At 42.2% G+C, this 22,234-nt stretch overlaps 1 protein-coding gene across 7 annotated transcripts in view; it reads left to right on the plus strand.

Moving 5' to 3' along the window:
* The window catches only part of RIMS1 (regulating synaptic membrane exocytosis 1), a 2,308,950-nt gene that overhangs the window by 1,168,445 nt on the left and 1,118,271 nt on the right, over window positions 1-22,234 (plus strand). For all 7 annotated transcript variants that reach the window (XM_078648052.1, XM_078648043.1, XM_078648046.1 and 4 more), the window contains exon 11: window positions 6,864-6,976. In XM_078648052.1, the coding sequence (XP_078504178.1) occupies window positions 6,864-6,976 (113 nt within the window). The remainder of the gene's footprint in view (window positions 1-6,863; window positions 6,977-22,234) is intronic.

A 22,234-nucleotide genomic window follows, 5' to 3' on the forward strand; every position in this document is an offset into this window, starting at 1 on the left:
ATTGTTAGATTATTTAAAATCATTACAAAGTGCTAGTGCAAGTAAGAGCTCTCGTTTGGAGGAAATCAGTGCAGTAAGCAAGGTGAAAATGCAAAAAGGACAATCAGTTAGTTTAAAAATGTTTACTTCAAATTGAGAGTGTGGTGTGTTAAAACTAAGATAGCAGTTAAAAATATACGGATACAGCTAAAATGTTCCAGTGCACACCAAGCCAGTTTGTGAAAAGGAGTTTGGTTTGATTTGATTTCTGTTGGTGACGGTTAAGTAGCAGTTGCCCTGTTTACGGCACCCTCGACTCCTTGGAGGTATTTTACAGTCCGGGAGACTGTTTTCTGGCCTGCTGAGTTGGGGCAGGCCAATATGGTTTGTCTGCTGGAGTGCACACTTAACTGGTTCCAGAGTGGGCCAGACATTGTTGACATGGGCTAAGAGTAGAGTTGCAGAGGCAGATGATGTGCACCAAGTCTTCAGTCACGAGGCTACATAGTCGACAGTTTGTTTCCCTTCTGCCCTCAGCCAGGGTGAGTTGTGCATGTTGGAGGGCAGGACCCCAAGGCGATATTGCAGGAATTTGCGTATTATCCTGCTTCTCCCAGGTGTTGCTGTGGTTTCAGGATCTTGTAGCTATTTAATATTGACCAGGGATCGTTTTTCTGGAGTTGCCCTGTCTTTTAATAAAGATATTTTTGTTGTTGTTTTATTGACAGCTCTTTTGAAGATGTCGTGGCTCACTGCTGCTGACCATAGTTCTCCTAGCCCGAACAGGTCAATTGTTTCATCAAGGTAGTCTCGTGCTGGTGAGCGTGATTTATTAGACTTTCCTCCTATACATGATAGTTAATTGCATTTTTTTCAACGGATTTGAGCTTGTGGCAGAAGATGATGAAGGATGCTCACCTGGCATAGGACAGTTTTGTGAGTCCAAACTCCAGCCTTATCTGGGCTGGTAATGTGTGGCTGGGGAGCTGGAAGATTTGTGTGTATATTTTTGCAATCGGGGTGTCCGGAGTTATTGTGTCTTTGCCAGGAAGAGACTCGCAACCATAGGTCAGATTTGGGACCACTTTCAGCGTGGCAATTTCTAGCATGGGGCTGAACGTGTGCCCTTTTAGACTCCTAAACATGACTGTGAGCCCTGTCACCAGGTCAACCCCTTTACTTTTAATTTCCTCCTTGTGTGGTTTGAATGAGTAGCTGTTATCTAATAAAAGGCAATATATTTATATTCAATTGTTTTCTCCACCTTTCTCCTATCAAGATGCCATCTAGGCTTTCGTTTGAGTATGCTCCTGGCGAGGATCTTGATTTTTGTCTTTTTACTGTTTATTCGCCAAGGAGAATTCTTGGGTAGCTCCCAGGAGACGTTGCATCCCAACCCTGGTTCAGCTTCGTAGCACCAGGTTGTCTGTGTAGAGAAGGTTTGATTGTGGTATTGACCCTAAATTTATAGTGTGCAAGTTTACAGAGGGCTGGCCTGGAGGTGGGTCTGCCAGGAAAATATTGAATACAAATGGTGCAAGACACACACTGTTTGAGGCCGCTTGTTGTTGGGATAGCCCTCGATAGATTAGCTCTGCTCCGTAGCTTGATTCCAACCCATGTGTTGGAATATATGTTTTTGATTGCTTTCAAGGAGGATCAGGGTATGCATCAGTCTTTTAGTTTCCTCCAGAGCCTTTTGTGATTCACATGACTTGGTAGGCAATATAACAGAGGTAGAGAGGCAGCTTTGCAATTTTAGACAAATCCAAAATGAGTGATAGAGCCATCATATTTGTTGAGGTACCAGTTTTCCTTGTGAAGCCTGTTTGATTGGGAGTATGATTAAGTTTATGATGGCCCAGTCACTAAGATGTTCCAGTAGGATTTCGCCTCATTATAAATTAGGACTATTAACCTGTAATTCCCTCGCTCAAGTTTGTTATTTCCTTTAAAGATAGGGGAGATAGTAGACCCTCTCCATGAGGTTGGGATCGTGCCTCCTGATAGAGTGTGATTGAGAGTAACGTCATTACTTCTGCCCATTTGTTTGGGTCTGTTTGAAAGATGGCCTGGGGATACCGTTTGGGCCTGGTGCTCCTGTGGTGCGCCCCTTTGTTCTCTGCCAGAGTACATCATTGACAGCTATGGAGGGAGTACTCCCTGAGACCGACCCGGCTCCACTGCTGACAAAATTCTCTCAGGCCATTCTGCTCCTGAATCTGACAGGATTATGCTTGTGCCGATTTGCAAATTGTAGTGTGTGTATAAATAAGAGACCCAAACTACTTCTGAAATGCTGAATTCCAGCCTGCAGTTGGTAGGGTTTTTAGAGTGTTCACAGTTTTCCAGAACATAATGGAATTATGGTGCTTGAGTTTGGCGCAAAAGAACTCAGTGCTTTGCCTCTTGATGGCCCAAATTGCTCGATTTAATTCCTGTGTAGTGGCTTTTAGGTTGGTGGTGTATGTTTTGTTGATTGGGGACCGGCAAACTGCTCAAAGGGCTTCATTGACTTTCCATTTTAGTTGTTTCAGAGTGCCACCCTTGTGTAGTTTTTGGCTATTCAGAGGAGTCCATTTGTGTTGGGTCCTGGTTGGATTTACTCTAGCGGGTAACTGTTTAGCGAATATGTTGGTAAATGCCTCTCAGTGTTCTCTAACCAAGCACTTTTGTTGTCGAGTATTTAGTGAGCTTAATTCAGCTTTTTGCGCCAAAGCCCCTATCATGTCAGAGGATAACTTCACTCTTTTAAGATCTGCCAAGTAGATGGAGCTCTCAGGTTTTTCTGTGCGCTTTTTTGTTTTTGTTAGATCAAAGGCAAGGTCCAGCTCCTGGGAAAGGTGATCCCTTTCCAGTCTTGACCCCATTTTAAAGGAGGGATAACAGTGTGTATTCTATTAGTGCATTTCCATTTGTGGAGTGAAACAAGAGGGCTGTCCCCTTTTGAAACAGCGGTTTTAGGATCCACAAGCCTAGGTGCTCTACTTTGCCAACCAGGTTTTGGCCCATTGAGTCCCTCCTTCCTAGCTTTATTTGTGCTTTTCTCGGGATTTCCCATTGACGTTCCTGTACTTATGTGATTTAGTTCCTTATGGAATGGCTGAGCAATTTTTATGTTGAAGTCTCTGGTCACTATTAGCGGTGAGCCTGAATGAGCCCCCCTTCCTACTTTAAAGATGTTTTCTATCAGTCTATTTGATATCTCCCTATGGTCCTTTGCATAGGTGACACATAGATATTTGTTAGACGCAAGATTATAAAATTTCCGGATTCCAGAATGCTGGTGTACTTCCAAAAACAGCCTTAAAGAATGTTAACAATCCAGAGCCAGTTGTTTCTAAAATCATTTGTAATGAATTACAGTGCTCTGGATGCATTAAATTGAGCTCTAAGTAATCGATGTGAGTCAGAAACTCAGTACTCAAAAGCAGCTGTGTTTCTGCTTCACAATATTTAGTTTGGAAGACAAGTGTTTCTGTTGCAAAGATTAACAAAATCTATTTTCGTGTTAATTTAGCTGTAAGCTTATTCGATTGATCAAAGTGCTTATTTGTGACATTCACTTTCCGTCATAGAGCAATTTCAGAAAACCTCCTTGGAGGAGGATACAGCGTAACTCCGCAAAGGTTAGCTATTTGCTGAACTGTAAAAAGATAAACATCCTTCAGTGAGACCATATCATGAAATATTTGTGAAAAAACATAGCCGCCATTGTTTAAGAGAGCTTGGTAAGGTGGAATGAAAGATTCAGGTTCAGCAAGTAACTTGCAAGCAAGGTCAGGCTTCGGAGGATTACTAGATCCATGAATAGTAATCTCATCACAGACAATTGAGTGTCATAAATGGTTAGTAGTGGAAGATGTGCTACCATATATAGGATATCCATTTGAGAGACAATGGAACTCAAAAGGGAAATTCCACACATTAAGAAGAAATATATGTATGGGTTCATGCCATCATAAAGTAGTGTAGCTCTAATAGCCTTAAAAATACAAACTGATGATAGGTAAATACATTTTTCCATGTAATAACCACATTAATTGTGGATCATCTGTTGGAAGAGAATGGCGTACTTGCTACTTCCTGAAAAAGACCAAATTATAATGGGATATAATCAATATCTGATTTGACAGCTACCAATGACACAATTTACCCTTACTAAAAGTAGTAACAGCAGCATAAGAATAGGATCTGGCAGGTTTGCTAAAGGACCTGTAGCTTCAGACAAGAACCTGTGCATACATTGATCAATATGGATTGGCCACATTCCTACTCCATCTAACTCAAACAATGTTAAATTAAAAGTACAGAATTGTAATCACTTAATTTACACAATTTTCAGATATAGTCACTTCTCATTTCCAATTCAAGTAATGTGAATTAGTAGTTTTGAGAAACGACAGGAATCTGAAATCTGTGAGGCAAGACACATCCAAACAGGTTGTTTGCTGCACAGTATCATACCATAAAATGAATTATCTGGGATATAGACATGTAGGAAATTGTGCATCAAAACCTTTTATTTTCCAGGATTTAGTGTTGCAGATAGTTTTGTCTTGAATAGTTTCTTATTAACACGTATAACCCTGTTCCTAAAAGTATTTAAGCAATTTGGAGAATAATTGCTTTGTTTTGTTACAAAAATTTTTGGCAATCTTTCTGGATTATATAGATTAATAAACTGACTCATCAGATATGCTGTCAATGTTGCTGTATTATTATAAGAAAAAATACGCACACTGATCTATGATAAAAGGTGTGAATAGGACTGAGTGAACTGCCTTGCGATTTGTCAGTCACACATCACATCCACTGATAAAATATAAAAAAACAAAAACAAGTTTAGCATTATCATTTGTATTGTCTTCAATATTTCTAAAAGGACTGTGATTTGTGAAATATCAGATCCTGCCATCAGCCCGCTGGTTAAATTACATTGTGGCACTAATAACATACCAAATCCACAACTCTCCTATCTGAAGGGGAAGTAGATGCCAGGAATGGTAAACATCTGCAATCCCTCACCGACTTGGTCTTCTCAGTGTTCATCCAGAAAATACCTCCCATTGGCTTGTGTTAGCTTCTCTTGTATTCGGCTCTTGGTAATAAACAAGAAAGAAATATTAGAAACTGGCCTCAAACTCTAATTTAGCCATACATTAGATCACGTTTCAGAATTACATGATGCTCCGGTGATGGAGCATATGACGGTCCCAAAGAGAGCTCTAGTGAACATAGTTAGACTCAGGAGCACCAGCAAGGGAGAAAGCCAACAGGATTGATAGTCAATAAAGTACAAATGGAACAAGTGACAATGTGGTAAGAGCGAAAGAAACCAAAAGAGAGGGAAGGTAAACACAGCAAAACGATGAACAAACTATCAGTAGCCGGAAGTGCTGATCCAGCTCCTCTTGCTCTTCACCTGTCTCTGATTTAGCTCCACTTCCGGTTCTGCCTCCTCAGCTTCCATAGGCCCACTCTCCACCTTCTCCATCCACTTAGTTCTGGTTTTCACCTTATTTCTTTCTTAATTGTTTTTACAAATTTCATGTCCCTCCTGACAAGCTTTTGCCTTAAGTTCCAAACAGGTACTCTAAAACGGTATACTGCTTTTACCGGAGATAAGGGTGCATTGGGATCCTTGTAAAGGCATCTACCTATTAGGTATGAGACTTATTTTTTACTTTTATACACGTCTTGGACAGGCCATTCAGGTGGTGCTTTTGTTAACCAGGAATTCTTAGGCCAATTTGTGGCTGAGCATATGGTACTTTACTGATCCAAGTTCCAATGCTTAAAGAGTACCAGAGTACTTGAATTTCACCAGACAGAATAGGATGCCACTGGTGAACTTATGTTTCACTTTGAATGCCCTCTGCCTAAAACTAGATTATTCACAGAGTTTATAGTCCTCTACAAACCTGGCGCTTTATATGTTTTGACCATGTGCTGTCACTTCCTTTCAGTGTGTCTTGCTGAAAATATATTTCCCTCTATCTCAAAAGGATGCAAGAATTGTGAGTCTAAAATCCTTTTCTCCTCGACCTGCCTACTTCAAAGTAGCCATCCTTATATTCCCACCTGCAAATATACATGGCTACAAAAAGATATGTACCAGATTGTGACATTTGGTGATGGCTGTTAGGCATGGGTCCAGCGAGAGGTGTTAAGAAAGACACACCTGGGTATATGTTTAGGTTCTTAAAGCAGACACATCTTTAGCTTAGTTTGCATAGCATCCCTAGCTGCAACTGAGTATCACTACTACACGTGAATCAATAAGAGTACCAGAAAGACCATGCAGATAGTTTTTCCTATAATCTATATTATAAAAGGGTGTGCAGCTCAAAGCTCTAAGCAGTGCCATGGATGTTTGGGAAAAGCCATAATAGAGGAAACTCAAAAGGAAATATTGTAGATAAAACAGTGGGTTCAGAGTTTAAAAAACCAATATGATTTACTACTTGCTGCCAGATGGGAACAAGGAGGAATGTCATGAAGAGGCAACTATGCGCAAATGTGTTGAAGGACACCAAGACCTCAACATAGATTATACTGGAATTTGTTTAACACAACATGTGTTATGTATGGTGTTCAGAAATATAAAGATGCAATTACTATATAGAAACACATATTATTACTAAGTAGGTCAGTGATACCCTCCAGAACTAAACATTGTAAATTAAGGATACTTTCAAATTCATCCACAGGACTTGCTAGAGCCTGTTGTGAAGACATGAATGTCATTTGGATTAAAAGTATTAAAAGCAGATATTTGCAACAACTGAGTATTCATTCTAAGATATTATCTTTTGTTGTAACATTGTGTTAATAAAACTATAAATGAAATCAGATGTTAAAATATAATTTTTTTATTCCAGGTTCAAGTTCTTTTGAATCCCAAAAGATGGAAAGGCCTTCTATTTCTGTAATTTCTCCAACTTCTCCTGGGGCACTTCAAGATGCACCTCAGGTCCTACCAGGGCAGCTTTCTGTAAGTATACACTTTGCAGCCTCATATTATTCTGAGATTTGGTAAATGGCTGGCTAATAATACCACTGAGCTTGCTAACATTGGCTAATAACAAATATATTTCCTCAAGTGAGTACATAAGCAAACAAGTTCCAGCCATTGAACATTTGGAGCATCTTGTGTTTTATTGTCTGAAACAGGGAGACATTGGGACATCACAATGTTGATCAAAAAAGTGGGAGACATTTGTCCATAACTGTTGAACTTGTTTGAGCGATATCTGTCACACTGAAGTATCACTATATTCATTCATTTGTTTCATTTAAAGCCAACATGACTTGGTGAGGTACCATTAGAAAGGCTCATGTTCAACCATACCGCATAAAAGAGAACATATGGAAAATGGCTGTATAATTTAAATTCAGTTTAGTAATCATTTGTTGGCACCTTGAAACATGTTTGTATGTCTCTGTCAGAGAGCAGAAGCTGACCAGGGTCCACCTTGAGCACTTCTGAGGGAGTTGTATTTTCAGAGAATACTATGATCCTCCACATTTGCCTACATCAATTTCTGAATTGTTAACTGAAGTTGGCCTGGATTACTTACTAAAACATTTTGAAGGATATTCAACGATTTTTAAGTCATTGCACCTTCAGTGGATGCCTAATCCCTAACTCTTGCTGAAACAAACTTCTTCAGTGTGCCAAAATAACTGATCCCCAAATCACTTTTTTCATCAGAGCTCATCTACGTTTCAAGCTCCTGGAGTCTCCTCCTGGCCCACCTCAGCCCCAACTAAGACTATTCTCCTAAATATACATTCAGAATAGACTTTTTTTGAAACATTTATCAGAATTATACTTTTTTACATGTTATAATTTTTGTCTTTTATTTTATTGATCTGTGTTGCACTGAGAAGTGCACACCCCTATCCCTCCTGCAAACTGAATCCTCAGCCAACCTCTGGAACCATTTGTGGAAGGCTACTTTGTGGAAGGCTACTTTGTGGAAACACGATTCTTTGCTGTCTGTAATAGGATGTATACATGTGTAGTCACGGCTCGGTAATGGTATGTTCAGCTTTTAATCTCTTGCCTATATTCTCACTGCTGTGCCTGCGAGTTTCCAATAGATTTAAAAACGTTGATGTAGACAGAGTAGCCGATGGAACTAGATGGAAGGCAGAAACATAATGCTGGCCTGCGTGGGAAGGGCACTGTCTTTGCCCACGTGCTTCTCTAATTTGTTTACTTTGTTGTGGAGAATTCTCTGTTCTTTTTTCATGATAGGTTTCTCCTCATCTTTGACATAAAGAAATGAGAGCTATAGGCCCAGGACTGCAAGAGACACTGCAACAAATTAAATTTTCCTCCAAACTGAAATGCAAGAGTATAGGCTACTAATAACACTAATCTGAACCTTTGCTGTCGGTCACTAAATCAAAACATTTCATAGAGGTAAATGTGATCATAATTGCAAGTTTATGACCCTTCCTTTGCTTGCAAGGAATTCGCAGAGGGATTCCTGGCAGATATGAGCCGTGTGAAATCTACTGTTTTTAATATAAATCTTTGAAGTGGTTTAGATCCTTCTTCCTCACTTTCCTAACTTGTCATTGGTTCCTGAGCTTGCCACTTACTTTTCCTCCATTTCTCTAGGCTGTAGCATATTTGTCTGCATTTACCAATGCTTGGGCCTCCTCTGCTTCTCTTACACGTTTCCAGCAGCCGAACCACTGTTAACATCCGCTTTGGTGGAAAAATATTTTTATAAAAATATGTCTCTTTCTGCGTTTTCGTCTTGCCTCAGATTTATATATTGCAATTTATCACACAGGGAGATTAAGTGATTTGGCCAGAGTCATAGGATGTTGCACCGACGAGACTCGAACCGGGATCCTCAGCTCTCGATTTAGCAGCTCTGGCCGCTCCACCAAATCCTCTCCACTCCTGTGATACTGGTTTCCCCTGATATTATTTTATGGAATGTGTTGACGTACAGATTGTTTATATGCATTCAGGGATACATAAAAAAGTTCTTTCCTATTGTTTGTTTTTCGATCTTCCCTTTGTTTACTTTTCTTCGTAAGGTTTGCGTGGAAATGTGTTTGTTTGCACATGAGGCAGATTATTATGATAAGAGACTTCATTTAAATCTTTTGCGAAAGCACAGCACAAAATTCTTTAAAAAAAATTAGAATGAGTTGTCTTACAATATGTGTCATGCATTACTGACACCCCTTAGTGAGCTCGTTTTAGCTTAATTGTAGCTCAAATTTTTATCTCACTGTTCCCTTCGATAACCCTCACTTCTTTTAAATGTCACTTTCATCATATCCCAGCTTTCTTGCGTGTTTGGTGAGAGCATGGGGCAGAGTCCGTCTAGTTTTGGCACAGCGCAGATCACTTTTGAGCTGTTCCCTCGGGTAACCCTCCCTACTTTCTATTGCCACTTTCAGCTTTTTCCAGCTCTCTTGCATTGTTGGTTAGAGCATGGGGCTGATTCCGTCATGCTTCGGCATAGCACTGATGCTGTTTGACCTTTATTTCAGTTCATATTTTTGGCTCACTGTTTTCAAATGTTAACTTCATCTTTTTCTGGCTCTCTTCAGCACCAGTAGTATTCATACCCGGTGCATAAATATATGTTTGATATGACATTCTTTGATACATTAAATTATACATAGTCTTTTTTGCCCAGTGCAAGATGTGCATTTATTCATTTCCGAAACCAATGCATTTCCAATGCTTGTTTTTGTTTGTCTTGCATCACTTCCTTTGAAACTTTAGACATGTAAGTTGTTCTTTGGGTAGGTGGAGGATGTAAAATTTGATTATGTGTGTCAGGATCTTTTAAGGATAAAGCGAAAAGTTTGCAAGGGTGCTGCTGTGGAGGGGTTTTTAATTAGATTTAAACGTGCAAGGGTGGATGTGGTGTAACATAGCCCTTTGCTGCTGGGGCGGGTGAAATCTTTTGGCTGTACTAATAATTGTCTTTTCTTCTTTAGTTTAACAATCTTTCATGCTGCAAAGCCCTACTAGTGTAATTACTTTACTACTAATCATCTTCTGGTCTGATGTATTACGTGCTTATGAGTGTGCTCAGATGGCATGGATGTGGTGTAATACATTTGAAGATGTCTACTAAAAGCTTGGCACTACGTGAGCTACAAATGCTGAGAGTTTTTGTAGGTGCCTCTTGTTGTCAGAGGGGTTGCTGCATAGGCTGTTTGGGCTAGGGTTCTGATTGGCTACTAGGGCTAGGGTTTTCTATTTGATTTAGGGATTAGGGCTTCAATACAAAGTGGAGGACACAGTAGTAGAAGTTGAAGTAGTGTTTATTCAAGGGGTACAGAGAGCCATCCCAGCTGGCACAGCCCAGGCACAAGTAGTAACTGCCACTCACAAAACACTCAGGGTAGGATGCTAGTAAACACTCCAAATGACATTGCAGTTTTCATGCTAATCTCTGCTGAAAGCTGCTTTAACACACTCTACAACAACTCTATTGAATCTTTCAGTCTTGCCATTGCTTTGTGGATGATAAAGGGGTGTTCTGGTGTGTTTAATGCCACAAGAACGCAAAAAGGAGTTAATCTCTTGCTAGACAAATTGGACACCGTTATCTGTCAGAATTTCCTCAGGATAACCTTACCTGAGAAAAATCTTATTCAGGCAGTGATGACACTTTTGAAATTAGGAATACTGAAGGGTTCAACTTCATCCCATCTGAACAGATGGTCAAAAAGAACCAAAAAATATCCTGAGTTGGTAGGAAGAACATGAAAAGGCCCAAGAAAATCCATACCTAACTTCTGCCAGGCTCTCCCAGGCGGAGGTACAGGAGATTCAACAACATCTTCTAGTACTATACCTTTGTCACTAGCATTGCATCGTACACATTGTTTTACCAACTTATCAAACTGGGTGTCCATCCTCGGCCACCAGAAATCAGTTCTGACCTTTCTCTTAGTGATGGTTGCACCAAGGTGACCAAAATGAGCAGCTAAAATGATTTTCACCTTTACCAAAAGCTCATCGCTGACCTTCCAAAACATCTGGAGAAAGACACTTCTCTTTCTGCCAACCTTTCGTGATTCAGAAAAGGGGGTGGTGATGAACAGAGTGCCTGAATTAAGCAGACCACTCTTACCCCAGTCCAAAGATCAGGGCTTGATCCATCACCGTTTTTTAGCTCACTGCACCATCCCAGCTCAGAACTTGGCTATATGCAAATTAGTCTGTTCCTGTCCCAGTGCATGATGGGAACAGGGCAAACCAAACTACAAAGCCAATTCTTATACTGGGAAGGAAACAAGCTTCCGGGGACCGGTTTCTGCCATTTCAGGCGTCGTCGGCCCGGCTTGCTTGATTCCTGATGGTGCAATGAGCAAGGGACTCACATCTGAGTATACCCTTCCACGCTTATGGTGGACAAAATGATTCAGAAAAGGGGGTGGTGATGAACAGAGTGCCTGAATTAAGCAGACCACTCTTACCCAGTCCAAAGATCAGGGCTTGATCCATCACCGTTTTTTAGCTCACTGCACCATCCCAGCTCAGAACTTGGCTATATGCAAATTAGTCTGTTCCTGTCCCAGTGCATGATGGGAACAGGGCAAACCAAACTACCAAGCCAATTCTTATACTGGGAAGGAAACAAGCTTCCGGGGACCGGTTTCTGCCATTTCAGGCGTCATTGGCCCGGCTTGCTTGAATCCTGATGGTGTAATGAGCAAGGGACTCACATCTGAGTATACCCTTCCACGCTTATGGTGGACAAAATGATTCAGCATATCAACTTCCCTGAGCACAGCATCCTTATCAACTTCAGTCACCCAATCTTCTGCAAATGACAAGCAGTTTCCCAATCTTGCTCATCTGTGTCAGGAATGGGGAGCCTAGATAAACAGTCTGCTCTACTATCCCTTCCTCCAGGGATGTATTCTACACTAAATGTATACTCCAGTAGTTTCGTAGACAATCTTGCCAAGCGAGCAGTAGTTCATTTAACATTTTTCCAAGACAAGATATCAACCAAAGGCCGATGGTCAGTCTTGAGAACAAAAGATCTGCCCCACAAGTAGGACTTGAACTTCTCGACACTCCAGACACAAGCCAACAGCTCTTTCTCAATTACGGAGTACTTCCGTTCAAAAGGATGAAGACTCCTGGAGGCAAATCCCACAGTGTACTCTCTTCCTTCAGCATATTGCGATAGAACAGCACCCAGACCATACTCGCAGGCATCAACTGTGACAACAGTTTGCCTACCCTCCACAAAGGCTTGCAAAGCTGGAGCTTTAACAATGTGATCCTTAATGGATTGGAAACCTTTCTCACATTCCTCTGACCATGTATCTAAGTTTCCCCTTTCTTAAGTAGTGCTCTGAAACACTCTGTATTTTTTGAAAAATCCTTCATGAATTTTGCATAAAACTCACAAAGACCACGGAAAGACATAAGTTGTTCCTTAGTTTGTGGAGCGGGCACTTCTATGATGCTCTTGATTAGGCCCGGTCTGGGTTTTATGCCATGCTCCGAGATGATGTGACCTAAGTATTCAATCTCTACTACTTTGAAGGTGCACTTGCTTTTCTGTAGGGTAACTCCTCTGGACTCCAACACACTAAAAACTTGATCAATTACTGAATCATGTTTGGCTTCAGTTTTGGTAAAGATGAGAATGTCATCTTGGAATACCACAACGTGAGGGATATGACGCCAAATTTCCGTCATAAGTTTCTGAAAGACAGCGGCCGCCAAGGCCAGACCAAAAGGTAGGTGGCAAAACTGGAAAACACCATAAGCAGTGACGAAGGCTGTGTGGTGTCAGGACTGAGGATGTAGCTCGACCTGATGGTAGGCAGCCTTGAGGTCAAGTTTAGTATAACATGAAGAGGACCCTACCTTAGCAATGAGATCCTCAATACGTGGGAGGGGAAAACCATCGACCCAGGTGGCTCCTTTGATGCTCCTCAAGTCGACAAACATCCTCAAGTCCCCAGACCTTTTCTTAGCTAAAACTATGGGTGAAAGCTAGAGAGTGGACGCAACCTTTTCACAGAAAGTTTGTAAATGTTTAGAAAAATCACTTCTAATGCTTAAAGAAACATTACGTAATCTGTGTTTGACAGTACTAGCATTTGCTTTAACTTTAATACAGTGTTGAAAATTAGTAATTTTGCCTAGACGGTCTTCAAAAACTTTGTTGAACTTGTGTTCCCAAACACAGGGCATCTGTGTGCTAGACAGAGAGTTGAAATCTTTAGTGGTAGTGATGTGATTACAACAGCAAAACACACAAAGGGTTGAGGCAAAAGTCCTGCACCTATTACTTATAGTGGCCTAATAGTGTTGTGATGGTGCTTGACAAACCGGGAAGTACACCCCTCTTTACTTCCTATTGGGTAAAACCCAAATTCAATCAAAGACAAAAAGTGGAATTAGCACCCATCATTTGGAGAATCACATTATAGTTCATTGATGCACAACATGTCCTTGGAGAATAGTAGAAGAAGCAGGTCCAAAATTCACTTGTAGTCAAAATAAATGTTCTTTAATGATTTAATATATTCAGACGTTTAAAATCCAATGATCACAAACTGATTCTTTTAGCCAAAGCGTTTCGTTTCATGTCGATACTTCTTTAGGGCTCAAAATTCAATATTTGTGGTTCAATTGTATCCCACTCACACAAAAGAAAGTTCAGCGACACAAATAAAGTGCCAATAGTAATCTGAATTTGATGTACAGGAAACAAGTAACAAGAGTAAGGCAGGGTGGCCAGCAGCAATCAAAGACGTCTGTGCTCGAACGTTGACGTATTGGCACTTTATTTATTTGTGTTGCTGAACTTACAATTGAACCACAAATATTGAATTTTTAGTCCTGAAGAAGTCTCGACAGAGACGAGACGCGTTGGCTAAACGAATCAGTTTATCACATCACCACAGGCTTTGACTTTGATTGGCTGTGGGCTATGATTGGTTAATGGGGCCAGGTCTCCAATTGGCTCTAGGTTTAGGGTTAGGGTTGTGATTGGTTAGGGTTAGTGCCCCACTGACCAATAGGACTATTTTAAGCATAGGGCTCAGGGTGTCTCCGCCCGGCCGTCAAGGCTATGGGCGGAGAGGACAAGGACAGATGCCTGTTTGGGCTGGGTGGAGAGGACAAGGTTAGTTGCCTGTTTGGGCCTGTTCGAGTCAGGCTTAGGGTCAGAGATGCTGCCCAATTTTCAATAAGGAGCTACCATCTTAAGCCCTCCACATCCACCAACATCCAAACACAATATCAGCAGGGGAATTCTACTCAAGTATCACAATCAAACCTCATACAGATTTCAATCTGTATTGAACCACTGCACAACCACTACAAACCACTACAAAACCCCACAAATCGCACCTACACACAATTCCACCCCAGCTAAACACACAATGGCACCTGCATTCTCACACATAACACAACTCTGTCCTATACCACTAACACATCCACACGTCACCAACACAACACAAAGTCACATTACACATAACAATAATGCATCCAGACACACACTCCCTGTTCAAAGAAAACACCAGTTCTATCCTCTGCTTGCTCCTTACAGATCCTCTTTTATCATGACAAAACCTATACTCAGCCTTCCATAACACCATCCATCTACACACCCCCTCTTTTTACCAATTCCTCACTACCATACAATCCTTTCACAGCACACCACCACACACATTACCTATTCGAGTGATGAAATTTAACACAAACACGCATAACTCTTGTCGATTCCCTCTTATACACCACATACTCTTCTCCAAAAAACATCTCAACCCCTGTACTAGTCAAATACCATGTATCTATATATTTATTATTTTAGTCTTATTGTACAAGGAAAGAAAAATACTCTCCAAAGCTTTACTCTGTCCTCCTATCACCCTACACCTCTATCAAGCTATCCTCTATCTTCACTCACTCTGTCTCATCCCAAACCCTTCCTAATACTATCATCTCCAAAATAACCCTTCCTAGACTCCTCTGTCCTCCACACCTCCTGGCTCACCTAAAACATTAGTTTACTACTGTGATCTCCAAAACAACCCTACTAAATTCTCACTCATGTTATCTCTCCTTTGACTCATCCCAAACCATAATTTTCTACTCTGATTCTCTTTCTTCCCAATACCTTTCTACAGACTCTTGCCTCCTCCATCTCTCCTTTACTTATCCCAGACCTCAACTTTCTACTATGATCTCCCAATTAACACTTATAGTTTTCTTCCCTCTTCTAGCCCTCCATTCCCCTATTCAATCCAACTAACAGACTCACATGCCTTCTGCTCAAATTAACTCGTACTGCCCTATACTGTACTCATTGTCATTGTCGTGTCTTCAGAGTGCCCCTGACCATAAGGAACACAAGGAAACAGGTAGGGATTTTCTCTCTGTTTATTTGCAGCTTCCGAACCGTGCTCGTAGGCACGTCTTCTCTGGTCCCTGGTCTATTACGAATGCCCCATCCCCTTCCGTGACCCGAAGAGATGTCCGGTGGCTGGTCCCATCTGTAGTTCATGTGCAGGGTCCTAGTGCCCTCTGCCTCACATCATGATATGTCCCCCTTTTGTGGAAAGAAAAGAACAGAAAAGAAAAGAAAAAAGAGAGAGAGAGAGATAAGAAAATACACTGGCAGGACATGGGACAGAAAGAAACACTATAATCACTGTCCTTGTTTGCTCCTTGTTTGCTCTTTGCTGCTGGTGGTGTTTGTTTGCTGCCTCCACCACTATATTTACTCAATAAGTCTCTTTGGCCTTTGGCTCACTCTCTTTGGGCATTGCACTTCTGCTCCTTCATTTGGTATCCAATCCACTAGGTCTCGTCTCTCACAGCTGTGTGACCTTTCTTCCATGCTGTCCATGACTTCCCCTTCGACATGTTTTGCATTGCTCTTAGGAGCTCCCTCTCCTTCATCCTCATCTGATGTCCTTAGTCCCTTGAAATGTGAGCTATTTCTGATGATCCGGTAGGGGCCTGATGCAGCTGTTGTCATGGGCCACTTGACATTTAGTATTGTTAGTGGTTTACTTGAGAAAATGCTGTCCGATTTCCTTGCGTGTCGTTAACTCACCAGCACTGAGTCCCCTTGCTTCAGCTTGGATGGAGTGGCATGTCTCCGGGCATCTGCGTATTGTTTCATTTTTTCCTTCACCTCTTGAACTCTTGCGACAATGCTTTTGTGCTCTGGTGGCTCTTTTGCCTCCACCTGGGGTCAATCTCGTCCTGCTTGTTCTTCCCAACACCAGTTCTGGTGGGCATCGTCCCATGGAACTTTGACGGGGTGTTACAGTAGTCTCTTAGTATGTGACAGAGTGCCTCGCCCACAGAGAACTGTGCTAGTTTGGCACTTTGGACTGCTTTATTGACGTTTCCCATGAATCTTTCCACCATGCCATTTGCATGTGGCCACAGAGGCGTTACCTTCCTGTCGTGGATGCCCAGGTACGCCATGGATCTGCAAAACTCCTCTCCAGAGAAGGGTGGCCCATTGTCTGTCTACATCATTTGTGGGGAGCCCCATGCTGCAACTATGTCATCTAGTATCAGCAACGTTGCTGTGGCGGATGTCGATGACACGTCATACTATGGGGAACCTGGAGTATTCATCAATTACTACTAGCAAGTAGTTCCCAGTGTCCAGTGTCCCATAGAAATCAGCTGCCAATGTTGTCCACACTGCCCCGGGAAGGTCAGACATCTGTAGCTGTTCTGGCTTTGCTAGCATTCCTGTTATTTGGCATAGGTGACAGTTCAATATTGTGTCTTCCACCAGTCTATCCAACCCCAGGAACCATACTCTTTCCCGCAGCATCTTCTTTGTTGCTACTATGCCTCTGTGGGACTCATACGCAAAGTTCACAGTCTGCTACTGTAGCGTTTTTGGTATTACTATCCTCGTTCCTCTTAGTATAATTCCTTTTTCAGTTTCCGATTGCTCTTCTTGTCTGTTTTTGAACACTAGCCTTTCTTCCCTTCTTACTTCTTCTCGCTTGGGGCTGATGTTATTCACAAGTCTCCATCTTTGCTGTAATGTTGTTCTTTTGACTGCTTCAAGTGTAGGATCTCTAGTTGCCTCTCACTCCAGCTCTTCATTTGTTATTGGGACGGGTGTGTTCTGTCTTAACACAAAGTTTAGGTACTCTTCTGCCATGGATGTGTTCTCTGGTGCCTGTGGTAGAGAATGCTGTGACATGTAGTCAGCCAGGTTGTGTTCCTTTCCAGGTTTAGGCACTATCTTGAAGTCTTAGTTCATGAGTCCTATTCCCCACCTTTCAATGCACTGTGGTATGTTTGCGTTTGGGTTTCCATATATTGTTACTAGTGCTTGGTGTTCAGTTACAATGGTGAAAGGTTTTCCATAAATGAACATGTGGTAGTGTTCACACTCTCATACTACTGCTAAGAGTTCCTTCTCTGGTTGCAAGTATGCCCTTTCTATGTCCGATAAGGTCTTGCTTGCATATGCAACAATTTGCCTGGGAGAGTCTCTTCCCGGCATGTGTTGCGCTAGAATTGCTCCTAGTCCCCCCAGGCTGGCGTCAACAGTGAGCTCCGTGCACAGCTATGGATTGAAGTATGCAAGAGGGTCCATTGCTGTGACTGCGTGCCTGATGGCCTCAAACGCCCTGTCGCATTCATCAGTTCAGAGTTTCTGGCCTTGCTTCGTTAGGCCCCGAAGTGGGATGCTCACTGTGGCAAAGTCCTTTATGTATTGAGCATAGTAGCTCGCTAGTCCAAGAAATGGCCTCACTTCTGCTACCTTTTCTGGAGGTCTTGCTTTTTTCAGAGTTTCCACTTTGCTGGGATCTGGCCTCATTACTTTTTTTGAAAATATGTGTCCAAAAAACACAAGTTCTCCCTTCCCCAGCTCACACTTATCCTCATTTAGAGTCACGCCGGATTGTTCTTATTGGCTTCAGACCTGTCATAGGACATTGATGTGCTCCTCATCTGAGCGTCCGAATACCAAGATATCATCGCTGTAGTTTAAGCTGTTTTGTACTGTCCGGATAACCTGTCTCTTGAAATATTTCTGCTGCTGATGATATTTTGAAGCTGAGTCGCTTGTATTGAAAAAGACCCATGTGAGTAGAGAATGTTGGGATGTATCTTGATTGTGGATCAAGCTCCAGTTGATCCACAATCCTTTACATATGTCTAACTTTGAAAATCTGCATGCACCAGTAAGACAGCTGATAATGTCATTTAAGTGAGGTCTTGGGCGTCTTTCCCTCTCAATTGCCGTGTTAGGGATTCTCATGTCATTGCAGATGCACATTTTTATGTGTTCTTCTTTGGTGATGTGACTATCGGAGATACCCATGGAGTTAGTCCATCTGCCGGCTCTAAAATGTCTTGCACCAGTAGGCTTTTTATCTCCTCTTCCAATTGTGGTTGCAGGTGTATGGGCACTCTTTTGTGATGCTGACCCACTGGCTTGAGTGATTCATTGATGTGCAGTGTTATTTGTTTGTATCTCAGTTTACCCAGTCCTTGTAGTATGGTTGGGTGTTCTCTCAGAATGTTCTGTCATTCCAACATGAGATTCGTCATTGCTAGCAGACCCATCACTTACGCGGTGACATTGCTTAGTAGACACAGTGCTGGGATGTCTCCGTGTAGCACATGTATTTCCTCTTTTATCAACCTTTCTTTGTATGTCACTGTCTAATTGAACTTCCCCAAGTTCACCACTGGTTTTCTTGAGCCCCATGTGAAGACATTAACAGTGGACTGTGATAGTGGTGGTTTCTGTCTCATCTTTTCATATTCTGACATGCAAATGATGTCTAGTATGAAGCTTGTGCTGTGATTTTCTACCTCAATGTTCACCGTCGCTGTTTTCTTTATCTGTTATTTGTCCACTAGCTGGATGTGCTCTGGTGTGCAACCTTCTGTTGGTACGTCCGACATCAGATACACCCATTCTGCTGCCTCTTGCGGATTTGCTCCATCCGACTCAGCTGACGGACTGTGGGTTTGCATGTCCATGTGCAGTGCGTATCTGCTTGTCGCTGTCTGTTGTCTTGCTGGTCTCCCTCGCTCACTTTTGAATTGTCCACTCATGCAGGTGCTCACAAAGTGGTTTTCCCTGTTGCATATCTGGCACTTGTGACCCATCACTGGGCAGGCCCAGCATGTGAGAAATAGAGCCCAGAGCGATAACATGTTCTTTTCTGTTTCTGCTTCTGGGGTGGCAGTGTTTTGCCATGTTTTCTGACATTCCCAGCCAAGCGATTGGCCTGTTCCACTGTCCTTGCTTTCCCATTTTTCATTAGCCTGGCATGCAATGTGACTCTGGCCTCCTTTTTTGTAAGAAAACAGTTGTCCTTATACAAAGCAAAATTAAATAAACAATAAATATAGACTATATTGCTATAGTGCTATATTGGGAGTGTGCAGCCGGACATTCGGTTTAATGTAGCAATAGATTGAAACAAATAAGAAAAGCACATTAATTTAGTGGGACACAGTCCTGCATCTTATAAACACACATGACATATAGAGAAAGAAAAAAAAAATTTCAGGCAAGACAAGGGTAGCTTGTTGAATTTAAATTGTAGCAAGCTTAGTAGAAACAGTGAATGCACTTCTTTTAACACAAAGGATTAATGTGCATGCTGTTTGTATTGGTCGACGACGTTTCGATCCTTTCAAAACAATAGTATGATCATCATCAGGACAATTCATTTACAAGCCTGAGTAAAACGGTGCCTGTGAGAAATGAGGAGAAAGGAGGAAGGATTAGACAACGGCTAATACGGCGTATACAGATAACTACATACAGTGTACAGACCATGTGGACTGTTCAAGTGGGTAGAGCAGTTGTGAAGAGTCCTAGTGGCTAAAAAGGTAGCGAGATGAAAATCTATGCCTTACGCCGAACAACAAGACAGTGCTAATTGCGGTTTTTGCCTAACTGTTGCTTAAGGCAATTCCGGGATACCAGTCTAAAAAACAGGTAAGAACAGAACGTGTCAAGGGCGGTGTGATTGATTGTGCGGGACAGTGAAGATCACACCTGCCAGTGGTGTGGGTTTGCGAGACACAGCTGATTTGAGGCAACTGTAACAGCATGATCACGGTTCGATCCCCGGCCCCGGCGGCAGATTAGCCCAGCACCATGTGACTCTGGGCAATAGCTCGCTTAATCTTCCCGACGGCCCCCAGCGCCTAGAGACCCTTACGGGTGATTGTGCGCTTTACAAATGTGGACTTTACTTTACTTTTTATGCATGAGGAACGATTGCCAATGACTCGTTAGACCTCAAAGGGGTAGCGAGGATTGTCCACAGCAGACTTAGCGCTGAAAGTAAACTCTGGCCCCATGCGATAACATGATATCGTTATTAAAACCAAGTGCAACAATATGATAGCGTTAAGTAGGTAAAACAAGTGAAACTGCATGCACCAAGCGTGGGTGCCAACCCAATAATAAAACCGCACAATAGCCGTACAGCACTGTCCGCAACTAAATAAAAAATTAAAAACTAAAATACAAGTAGCCCTATGCGAAACATTTTACCGTTATGAAGCTAAACCAAGGATAGCGACGGTGGAACACATAATATGCTAACCTCTGATCTAACCGGTGAACAGTGACTGAGGCAAGGGGGGGGTTCCAATCACTTGGGATGGCAACCTCTGGGAGCGATCTAAAGGAGAAGGTATAGGGGTAAGTGAGGGATAGGTATGGCAATGTGCTGCGCTAAAAACAACCGGTTTAACTCCTCACCTTATTAAATCAAGATACACGATGGACGATAAACAATTTAAATGGATGAAATCTCTCGGCGGGCTAACAATGCCCTTTATGGGGAAGGAACTATCAGGTATAATAACCCATACGAACAATGCATGCTGAAGGTGGAGTAAGTGTGCTAGTGAGCGGCCTTACCAATTTGCCGGCAGATCCTGGATAAAATATCGTGGATAGGGTGCGAGGGCTAGATACCACAGTTAAAGCACCCAGTCATGAGCGCAGGAGAACGTCAGAGCCGCCATGTTGCGTGTGGGTTTCTAGTTAGTAGGCATAAACGAAAGACTAATACAAGGCAAAGCAGGGCTAAAATGCCAAGTGTGAAAAAGCAGTGCTCCGGCAGTCGAATAATTACATGAATAATAATTGGAACACTTTGTACAGTATAAGTAATTGCAAGAGTTACTGGAGTTGTTGGTACGTCCGACATCAGATAAAGCCATTCTGCTGCCTCTTGCGGATTTGCTCCATCCGACTCAGCTGACGGACTGTGGGTTTGCATGTCCATGTGCAGTGCATATCTGCTTGTCGCTGTCTGTTGTCTTGCTGGTCTCCCTCGCTCACTTTTGAATTTTCCACTAATGCAGGTGCTCACAAAGTGGTTTTCCCTGTTGCATATTTGGCACTTGTGACCCATCACTGGGCAGGTGCCAGCATGTGGGAAATAGAGCCCACAGCGATAACATGTTCTTTCTTGTTTCTGCTTCTCGGGTGGCGGTGTTTTGACATGTTTTCTGACATTCCCAGCCATGCGATTGGCCTGTTTCACTGTCCTTGCTTTCCCATTTGTCATTAGCCTGGCATGTGCTTTGGCTCTGGCCTCCACCCAGACCATTGTAGTATCTTCTCCAGTGTATAAGGTTCTTTTAGTATTCTGGCACGAACTCCACTGACTGACAGCCTTCAATAATGCACAGTCGTATGGTCTGCTCATTGCCAAATTTGTCTAATTTGCAGTATGTGACCAGTCTGCGCGGTCAGGTCACAAAGTTGTTGAGGGACTCCTCTGCCAGTTGGCATGTGGTGTTAAATGTGTATCTCTCAAAATCCACATTTCTTTTTAGGGCTCAAATTTGTACGTGAGGCACTTCATCAGCCATTTGTATGTTGAAGTCTGTTCTGGGGGAAATGTTACCAACAGGTCTTCAAACTCATCACCCACGAAATTTAAAAACAATTTATGTTTTACTGGACTGTGTACTCCTTGCATGTGGCACGCATGTAGCATTCAAATTGCCTAACCCATCTCTCCCAGCGAATGCCTTTCGTCTGTGGGTCTGACAAGCTAAAATGTAGTGGTCTGCGGAAAATTGCATTTGCGGTGTTACTGTCTTTGCCTTTCTCTGTCATTATTGTGGTAGCGCAGGCCTTCTTCTCCTTACTTTGTTTGCCTTTCTTTAGTTGTGCAATTTCCTCTTTATTTGCTGTTTATTTCCTTTTATTTACCTTTTTTCCTCTTTCTTTTCCTTTTTTGC

This window comes from Lissotriton helveticus, chromosome 6 (assembly GCF_964261635.1).
Source record: "Lissotriton helveticus chromosome 6, aLisHel1.1, whole genome shotgun sequence".
Taxonomy (NCBI): domain Eukaryota; kingdom Metazoa; phylum Chordata; class Amphibia; order Caudata; family Salamandridae; genus Lissotriton; species Lissotriton helveticus.